This window comes from Vigna radiata, chromosome 1 (assembly GCF_000741045.1).
Source record: "Vigna radiata var. radiata cultivar VC1973A chromosome 1, Vradiata_ver6, whole genome shotgun sequence".
In the NCBI taxonomy this organism is placed as follows: Eukaryota; Viridiplantae; Streptophyta; class Magnoliopsida; order Fabales; family Fabaceae; genus Vigna; species Vigna radiata.
In genome coordinates, this window is record NC_028351.1 from 1,321,284 (window position 1) to 1,330,668 (window position 9,385).

At 36.0% G+C, this 9,385-nt stretch overlaps 2 protein-coding genes across 4 annotated transcripts; one reads left to right on the plus strand and one right to left on the minus strand.

Annotated features, from left to right (window-relative positions):
• The first annotated feature begins 819 nt into the window (after positions 1-819).
• On the plus strand, positions 820-3,790 carry LOC106763906 (GDSL esterase/lipase At3g27950). The gene is made up of 5 exons (XM_014648084.2): positions 820-1,248; positions 1,620-1,820; positions 2,328-2,500; positions 2,595-2,865; positions 3,268-3,790. The coding sequence occupies exons 1-5, from the start codon at positions 990-992 to the stop codon at positions 3,501-3,503; spliced, it is 1,140 nt and encodes a 379-aa protein (XP_014503570.1). The 5' UTR covers positions 820-989; the 3' UTR covers positions 3,504-3,790.
• Positions 3,791-6,006: 2,216 nt separating this feature from the next.
• Positions 6,007-9,385, minus strand: LOC106774468 (protein KINESIN LIGHT CHAIN-RELATED 2). 3 transcript variants are annotated; one of them, XM_014661475.2, is made up of 3 exons: positions 9,297-9,385; positions 6,680-8,641; positions 6,007-6,401 (listed from the first exon to the last, which is right to left on the minus strand). In XM_014661475.2, the coding sequence occupies exons 2-3, from the start codon at positions 8,611-8,613 to the stop codon at positions 6,185-6,187; spliced, it is 2,151 nt and encodes a 716-aa protein (XP_014516961.1). In that variant the 5' UTR covers positions 8,614-8,641; positions 9,297-9,385; the 3' UTR covers positions 6,007-6,184. The 3 variants fall into 3 exon arrangements, with proteins under 3 accessions (XP_014516961.1, XP_022637268.1, XP_022637271.1); XM_022781547.1 differs by lacking the exon at positions 9,297-9,385 and adding an exon at positions 9,193-9,254; XM_022781550.1 differs by lacking the exon at positions 9,297-9,385 and adding an exon at positions 8,742-9,111.

Sequence of the window (9,385 nt, forward strand, 5' to 3'; positions counted from 1 at the left end):
GACACTAATTTACAAGAATTAATAATTACTTTCAATTATTTATTTGATGTTTATAATTATTTTAAATTTCAGCCAACAGTATTAAAAATAAATTTCGTCTTTATGTATGGGAAAACTATAAAAGTTTTAATTTTTTACACATGGAATTTTTATAAAATATTTTAAGGACGGAAAAAGAAAAAAAGATATTTAAATTATTTTAAGTTTCGATTTTTAAAAAGTCAAAAGAATATAAAATGGATAGACCAAAAAATTAATAATTCAATCTTAAATCTGTATCATAAACTTGGAATGATGACACTTAAAAAAATCATTCATTTTGACACATATCACAGGAAGTAAGAAGTGTATTGAAGATACTTCTAAGCTGATTACACACACATACATACATATATATATATATATATATANATATATATATATATATATATATATATATATATATATATATATATATATAGCTTGTGGATTTTCTTTTCATTTCAGCAATCATAAAACAGGAAGAATTCTCACAAACCGATTTTTAGTTTGAACACTTCAATACAGATTTTCTTTAAACTGAAAATCGATGGATCACAGAACTTACTTAAACCAATAATTTACTCTGTTATCCAACTATAAACTACAACATAAAATCAACTGTATAAAAGATGATAAAAAATTAGAAAGTATTGAGCAATTTTTTAATGACAATTAGTTATTAATAAAGTTGATAATCTTGTTATAGTTATAGAAAAACTGCTATGATAAATTTATTGAATGTTTTACAGTATGAGCCTGCATATACTTACTGTCACGTCACAAACTTATGAGCAAATAACAATATTTAGAAAATATTGTCGGTGATATAAATCTCTCTTGTTAAGAGTTAGCATGAATAGTCATTGCCTCACTGGAGTCTGAAAAGGGTTCTTCATGATCCTATTTATTGAGTTGAAAAGGACCATTTTTTCTGAAAAAAACTCAGAGTTTGTTACCACAGCACAACCATGAACTGTAGGAATCTGATTTATGCAATTGGGTGGTTCAATCTTTGTGTGGTATGTGCATTGATTCAACTCTCATTTGGGAAAGCCTCAAACTTCAGCAGATGTTGGTTCCCAGCAATTTACAACTTTGGAGACTCAAATTCAGACACAGGAGCTGTTTCTGCAGCATTCACTGGGGTGAAGCCTCCCAATGGCATAAGCTTCTTTGGAAGCCTCTCAGGAAGGGCTTCTGATGGCCGTCTCATCATAGATTACATAAGTAAGCAAAGCATAGTCTATAAATTATATTTTCACTCACATATTCACAACCTTAATGGATGATATATTTAAGTCTTGTTTGATACAAACACACATACACAGTTGAAGAGTGCTTACCATTTTGTTGGAAATGTTTCCTACAAGTGATAGTGTCCCAAAAATGTATGACAGAAGTGTCAGTTTTATATTTTTAGCTTTGTACTAACATACTCTTACTTTTATGTGCTTTCTATTTAGTATGTATGAATTGAATAGTGATCCTTTTCACTCATCTTTGATGAGATCATTCTATTCCTATTGGCTACTCATTTATTGGACTATGCAAGTTCTGCATTTCTTATGTGCATCTCTTTTTTGTTGGGATATATGTAGCTGAAGAGTTGAAGCTGCCATACCTGAGTGCATATTTGGACTCAGTTGGATCAAATTACAGACATGGTGCAAACTTTGCTGTTGGAGGCTCCTCCATTCGGCCTGGTGGTTATAGTCCATTCCCTCTTGGCCTTCAAGTAGATCAGTTTCTACAGTTCAAGTCACGCACCAACATTCTCTTCAATCAGCTTTCTGACAACAGTTTGTTTCTTTTCACTCTGAATTTTCTTTCATTTTTATGTGATTTTGTCACCATGCTCGACGAATGTCCATATATATTGTTTCCAAGTTCAACATTATGAAGCATAGTCAGAATTTAACACACCAACAAAAACCTTATTTCACATGGATTACAAAACATCATCAATCTAAGTTGACGACTATATCTTTAGAGATATTGTTTACTAAGAAATCTTTATTAAATATCTCCTCCAATGGGTCTTATTGTTCCTCTCTTCGCATACCATAAACCATACAATCTATTTTCCTCACTAGTGCTTTCAGAAACCTTATTCTGCACAAATTGAAACTATATATCTTAACCGATTTTTTGACATTTTCTTCAGTTGGTGTCTTAACAGTATTTCTTAATGTTCAATCCTTTTTATAGTCTATCCTTTCTAGTGTAGCCACACATTCATCTTAATGTTTCTGATTGCATCTTAACGAATGATGACATTGAAACTTGAATCCGTGTGATGTTTCCAGGGATAGAGCCACCTTTCAAAAGTAGTCTTCCAAGGCCAGAGGACTTCTACAAGGCCCTATACACCTTTGATATTGGACAAAATGATCTTGCCTTTGGTCTTCAGCACACTTCACAGGAACAAGTTATTAAGTCAATTCCTGACATTTTGAGCCAGTTCTTCCAAGCAGTGCAGGTAAGCAGTCCCCAAAGAATTGGTGACATTATCAGATATAATAGATCAATAAAAGTTGGTTCTTGAACTAACACTTGTAATTGCAACATTTCAGCAACTATACAATGAAGGGGCAAGAGTGTTCTGGATTCATAACACTGGTCCAATTGGATGCTTGCCCTACAGTTACATTTATTATGAGCCCAAGAAAGGTAACATAGATGCAAATGGCTGTGTGAAACCTCATAATGAACTTGCTCAGGAATTTAATAGGAAGCTCAAGAACCAAGTGTTTCAGCTAAGGAAAAAGTTCCCACTTGCCAAATTTACGTATGTTGATGTTTACACTGCTAAATATGAACTAATCAGCAATGCAAGGAGCCAAGGTACTATTTAAGTCTTCAAAGTCACACATAATTTAGGGAAATACAATGTTAAATATATTTAGGATCATGATCTTATTTTTTTTATTTCAATTTGGTTTCTTTTAGAAATTTTCACTATAGTTCTTAAAATGTTTCTTTTAGATCAAACTTGGTCAACCAGGTGACATACGCCAACCTGTGAGAGATGTGTCACTATGTATCCGTCTGTCACATTAGTCCAATATAATGTTACTGCAAAAACTGATAGAAAAACTAATTTGGTTTAACATAAACATTTTATGGAACTAAAATAAAACATTTCAAACAAATTGAAAGGAGAAGTTGAGAGATTCAACATGTATTTTAGCCTTTTATTCTCCACTTATCATTGTTCAATTAACTTCTATGCTTGATTTATGACAGGTTTTATGAGTCCATTGGAGTTCTGTTGTGGCAGTTACTATGGCTACCACATAAACTGTGGGAAGAAAGCCATAGTAAATGGAACAGTGTATGGCAATCCATGCAAAAATCCTTCTCAACATGTTAGTTGGGATGGCATACACTACTCTCAGGCAGCAAATCAATGGGTTGCTAAGAGAATTCTCTATGGAGCCTTCTCTGACCCACCAATTCCAATTGGGCAAGCATGTTTCTGAGCATGTTCATCTGTTACTAGCTAGCTACTCATATTTAGATAGAGAACCATACATTATTGGGGGCTTCACTCTTCACATTGTTATTTCAATAAACATAGAATATGTGTAAGAGCAATTGCGATGGAATTCACATATGTAATGTAACATTGCCTAATTTATGTTGTGGAAAAAGCTAGTGTAGCTTAGTTTCATGTAAAATCACACTGCAACGGCTCAACTACCAGAAAATGTCCATAGGTCTAAAGGATTGGAATATGGAAGAGATAATTTGTTGTTCAGTCAACCAATATATTTGGATTTTAGTGCAGTGCATGTCCCTTATACAGTTCAGTCCAAAAAGCCTTTTTGATCCAACTGATTCCTCATTTCACTAAGTTACTAGTGATATATATGTATTAAAGAACTGTCCTTTAAATACTCGTTGAAATAAAAAACTTGTTGAAATATATCTAATGTGACAAATATAAATACAGTGTGGCCCATGATGTAGATATATTCAGAGGTGTTTATGGAAAATTTTGTTTTAATATATTTGAACATGATTATATTTCAAAGAATAAAAATTATTTAAGCGTAATGAATATTATATTATCTAAGACTCAACCAATGAGATGTTGGTAATAAGAATTTGAGTTTGAACTCGCATATACTTTAAGAATAAATGTCTTTAGTATTATGTCAGGAAATTAAAACTCTCATGCAGGTTATCCCTCAGTCACTGTTCTTCTTAAGCATTTGCTCCCTCTCCTTCTCCACCACCAGTCATCTCTTCAACACCAAAGGTCACATTTGACTCTACTCCAACGTCAAAAACAGATAATCCTGCTTCAGTAACATCTACTTAATTTTATTTACTTAATTTTATTTAGGCTTAATTACTTAAATGGTCTTTAGACACGGTATCAATTTGATTCCCAATTTTAGAAAAATTTCAATTTCATCGCCGAATTTATTAATGTGCATCAATCAAGTCTCTGTTGTTAATTTTTCAGAAACGGTGCTAAGAGTGTAGTGATATGGCAAAGGACAATGTGTGTCAAAATTTGTGATTGTATGATAGAGAGATGGAGAGGTTCACAGTACATCCGAACACTTCATCTAAGAGCATGAAAACTCAAACATCTCGGCAATACATCTGGATAGCTAAGTTAAGGACATAGAGAACTCAAATAGCTCGACAAGACATTCGAAGAGCTCGGTAAAGTACATGGAGAAGTTACATAGCTTGGGAAGACATACAAAGAGCTTGGTAAAGTGCATGGAGAAGTTAGATAGCTCGACCAGACATCCATATAGCATGGCTAAGTGTACAGAGAACTCAAATAGTTCAAGAATACATCCGGAGAAGTGTATGGAGAAGTTAGATAGCTCGATCAGACATTCGGAGAGCTCGGCATGTCAGACCAAGCTATTCAGATTCTCCATGCATCTTACCAATCTGACAGACTTTTCATCAAGCTATCTGACTTCTTGATGCACCTTACCGAGCTCTAGGGATTTTTTGCCGAACTATCTGACTTCTCCATATATTTTACAAAGCTCTCTGTATACATACGAGCTATTTTAGTTTTCCATGCACTTAGTCGAGTTCTCTAGATGTCTTGCTAAGCTGTTTTAGTTCTTCATGTACTTAGTCAAGCTCTCTGATTGTCTTGCTGACCTCTCAAAGTTTCATTTTTTTATTTTCTTACTGTCCCAAATTTCCATATTAGAAAATCCTTGTGTGATATCTGCATAAATTGTCACAAAAGTATGCCAAATTAGTTAACATTAATATTTAAACGGCATAAAAAAGAAGGACTTTATTTTGGGAACGAAATTGAAACCTTTTTAAAATTGGAGACCAAGTTGTTATACTACCTCCAAAGTGGGGACCATCCCTGGATTAAGCCTTTTATTTACAATATTTGATTCCTTAAATTAGCGTTAACAATGTTACAAAAGTAGTGATGTGATATAACAGGTAAACAATTAATGTGTATGTTACCTAAACGTGAGAGTTACTCCATCAACTACTACAATACTGCCATGAAAACAATACCATCCTTAGTCACCGTTTAACAAATCATTTAAGGATTTTTAAAGTTAAAAGTTCAGATAACAGTACAATTATCTGATCTAAAGCCCAATTAATTTCTCAGAAAACATTTATCGTTAGATAATATCAGAATGATCTATAAATCCTAAAAACAGGTCGAGACGTGCATTGCAATGTAAGCATAAGATTTTGATGTATGATGTCACCTACAACAACGGTTCTGCTGTCTGCAGTGTCATATTCATGCTTGTCACGTTCATAAGACCCTTGACTGTAACATCGGAACTTAAAAATATGGTTGCATTGAATCTAAAACGTGGTTAGAAGCAACTGAATTTTCTAATGGGACGTTTGATGTAGCAGTAGCAGCAGCAGCAGTGAAAATTGAGTTTCAACATACATTTGTATAATGGAATTTTGAATTACCACCATTTATGAATTCAATTACACAAGGAAAATTATGAATGACCGAAATTTCTCCTTTTCACTATAGAAAATAGCATATATGAAGTAACTTCTGTGAACATCCTTTGGTAACAAACAATTGGACAGTGGAACCTACTTCCACTTTGTTATTGTTTCCTGGGAAAATTAGAAAACAATGATCAAAATGAGCAAATGTATTTTATATACAGTGACATGTTTATAGGACCTTGATGCCATTGATTTTCATGAGCTGAGAGTTGCTGTCAAGAAGGGTTTCCAATGATCTTCTTGATCTCCTGTTCCTGGCCCTGCCTGCTTCTTTCAACAACTCTTCCAACCTACGTTTCTCATCATCCACGTCAGGGTTTGCTGTTCCAAGCTTCTCTTCTCTCATGCCGACAACATACTCCAAAATTTCAATGGCATCATCCACTCTGCAAAACATCACAAAGTGAACAAGAAATGTTAGCAATAAATCTTCTTGCAATGCAAGAAGTAAGAAACAGAGGAGAAGATATCCAATCACAAACTGTCATATATGGTAAGTTTGTGGAATAACCACCTTAAAAATCATGCAAACGATTACTTCTGATTAATTGGTAGTGTAAAATATTTTAAACTAACAAGGCATTATGATTTACACTGACAAAGCATAAAAATTAAACTTTCTTCAAATCAGAACAAGAAGACCAATAGAGAGTGAATATGTTACCTTCCCATAGCATCGTAGGTTCCTGCTAGATTGCTACAGACTCCTAAGGTGTCTGGATGATATGGACCATACTCTTTTTCCAATATAGTCCTGGACTCTTCAAACAGATCTGCTGCTTCATTTATAGCATAACACTGCACACAGGCTAGTCCCATTTGGTTCAAAGCAATCCCAAACAAAGCAGTTTTCTTCTCTCCGGTGGCACGAAATTTGGCAATGGCGCTTTTGAAGATGTTGTAAGAGTCAGAAAAGTTCCCCAGCATGTAATACATAACCCCCATTTGGGCCTCGATTCCTGCAACTGTGCTTTGTTGACCAGGAGCATTGGTATAGATCTTCAAGGCCTTTTTGAGTAACTTCAGCCCCTTTTCCAAATCATTCATGGATTGATAGATGGCAGCAACATCTATCAGACCACTAGCAATCTCTTCTGAGGAGACCCCGGGCTTGATCTTCCCAAAAATTCTGAGTGCATTTTCACAGTAAGACTTAGCCTCCTTGAACTTCCCTATCTTGTTGTAAAGATCAGCCAATCTAACATAGACTGAAGCAACTGTTGGATGATTCTCTCCTTTGGTTGATTTGAACACAGTGAGTGCTTTCTGATAAGAAAACACTGCCTCATCATAGCGAGCCAATGCCAAATAGGCATCACCAATGCTGCAATCCACTGAAGCCACATCTGCTTCATGGTCATTTGCAGCCATGGCCATGCTTGCCAAAACATAATGCTCTAGAGCAGCTTCATAATCACCCTTTGAGTCACAGATAAGCCCCATCAGTCTCCTATCTGCTGCTTCCTCAATAGAAGCAGGAGCCCCATTTCCCCTGTGAATATCAAGAGCCATTTGACACAGCTTCTCAGCATCATCAAACTGCAGTGCCTGAACATGTGCCTCAGCCACATACCGGCACGTCTCACCGAATCTTGGGTCTGTTTCTCCCAAGACCTGACCTTGAATCTCAAGACCTGCTGTGTAAAACAGCAGAGAATTCTCAATCTGACCCATCATTGCATACGTGTCACCCAATTGCATGCACCCTGCAAACTTAGCCAGTGCATGATCTTGGCCATCTTCCAACACAGGAATATCAATGGAACGCTCAAGAATTGGAATGGCCTGATCGTACTGTCCTAGATTACAGTATATTGTTGCCAAGACATGCAGGCACATGACCATATCTAAACTTGGTTTCCCATCTGTACAAATCTCGAATGATTTCAAAGCTCTAAGAGCCAAATCGCGAGCTTTTCGTGGATTCTCACCTGAGGAGATCATGTCTCTTGTTTGCTTGAGCAAAAATGGTCCCAAGTCAGGATTGTCTAACCCTGCAGCAATACGCTCCTCAATCTCCTTCATACCAAGGTTCCTCCTATGCTTCCTGATGTGGTAAGCACCATTTGCTTTTCTGACACCCTTTTCATTCCTCCTTGGTGTTGGCTTGGATGATCCTTCAATGACCCTGGTGGTTGGAGAAGATTGGCTGTTATTATCCTTATTTGAAGGTTCCTTGCCACGTGACACAACATCTTTCTCAGGTGTTGAGCCACTAGCATTAGCATTGCCATTGAAATCCTCTTTGTTCTCTGTAACCACCACCTCCTTTGTAATCTCCAAATCCACAATATCTCCCACTAGATGGCCCAGTTCTGAGTCAATCCTAGACTCACCGTCATAGGAGTAGAAACTGGCCCTGGAGGGTGAGTGATCAGAGCTCCTCATTTCACACACATTATGATACAATTGCTCAATTGAGGTATCCACCACCCCATCAATAGCCAAATCAATTGAATCACTCTGAATGCTTCTTGGACTCAGCGTACTCCTTGGTGATGCTTGTTGAGCAAAGTTATCCTTACGGGGAGTATAACTCCCACTAGGTTCCTCTGCTGCACTATTTACATTGAATTCATCCATTGCGAAACCAGGCATTGAACGAACACAATAATCAGCACCTCGCCTAAAATCAAAAAGCCAAAAAAGAAGGAAGTTAGAAATTGTTGAAAACAGGAATACAAAAAATCAGAGTTTGCAATGCAACAACGTTTGGGGTCTCGTACAAAATCAACAGCCAATTTTCACTTTTCAGGTGCAGACCCCAAAGCCAATGATGATTTCACGGGTGCCAATAATATTTCAGTAAAAAGAATGCTCCTATCTTAGCAGAAACAGAAAAAAGAACCAAAAGTAAAAGGGAAATGAATCAAACTTTATAAACCATTACAGCAAACCAAAAAGAGAATAAAGAAAAGCCAAAAGCATCTAATTATATTCCATCTGGTTGATTGCGTGCCATTGCTTCTTCCCAGATGCTACATATGCACATCACTTCAAAATTCACAACACAGCACAGAAAACGTTTTCTGAGATTCCATCAATGTAAATGATCAAAATCGGTACAACAAAAAGTAATGTGAAAGAACGAACACAATAAAAAATCAAACACTTTTGCTGCAAATACCAGAAAGAAATGAAAATTGAACACCAAACTTCTCATTGAGGAGAACATACAAACAACAAAAGGGTGTGTCATGTGTGATGTAAGGCATTAAATACAGAACCAAAGCAATTCAGCACAATCCAGACAATGAAAATGGTGTCTGTGTTACTGTTACCTTTGGCACTCTTCAAAGAATATAAGCCAAAATTTTCCAAACTCCCTTGTATGGGTGTTATGCTATGTACAGATGAAGAGATATGGGTC

What these genes read in the sequence shown, in the direction of transcription:
- LOC106763906 (XM_014648084.2), top strand. Translation starts at nt 990, where the DNA reads ATGAACTGTAGGAATCTGATTTATGCAATTGGGTGGTTCAATCTTTGT. An exon ending in TCTCATCATAGATTACATAA is followed by an intron (nt 1,249 to 1,619) that starts GTAAGCAAAGCA and finishes GGATATATGTAG; the next exon opens with CTGAAGAGTTGAAGCTGCCA. An exon ending in AGTTCTTCCAAGCAGTGCAG is followed by an intron (nt 2,501 to 2,594) that starts GTAAGCAGTCCC and finishes GCAACATTTCAG; the next exon opens with CAACTATACAATGAAGGGGC.
- LOC106774468 (XM_022781547.1), bottom strand. Translation starts at nt 9,230, where the DNA reads ATGCCTTACATCACACATGACACACCCTTTTGTTGTTT. An exon ending in GACACACCCTTTTGTTGTTT is followed by an intron (nt 8,642 to 9,192) that starts GTATGTTCTCCT and finishes TTTTGATTTTAG; the next exon opens with GCGAGGTGCTGATTATTGTG. An exon ending in ACCTACGATGCTATGGGAAG is followed by an intron (nt 6,402 to 6,679) that starts GTAACATATTCA and finishes GATGTTTTGCAG; the next exon opens with AGTGGATGATGCCATTGAAA.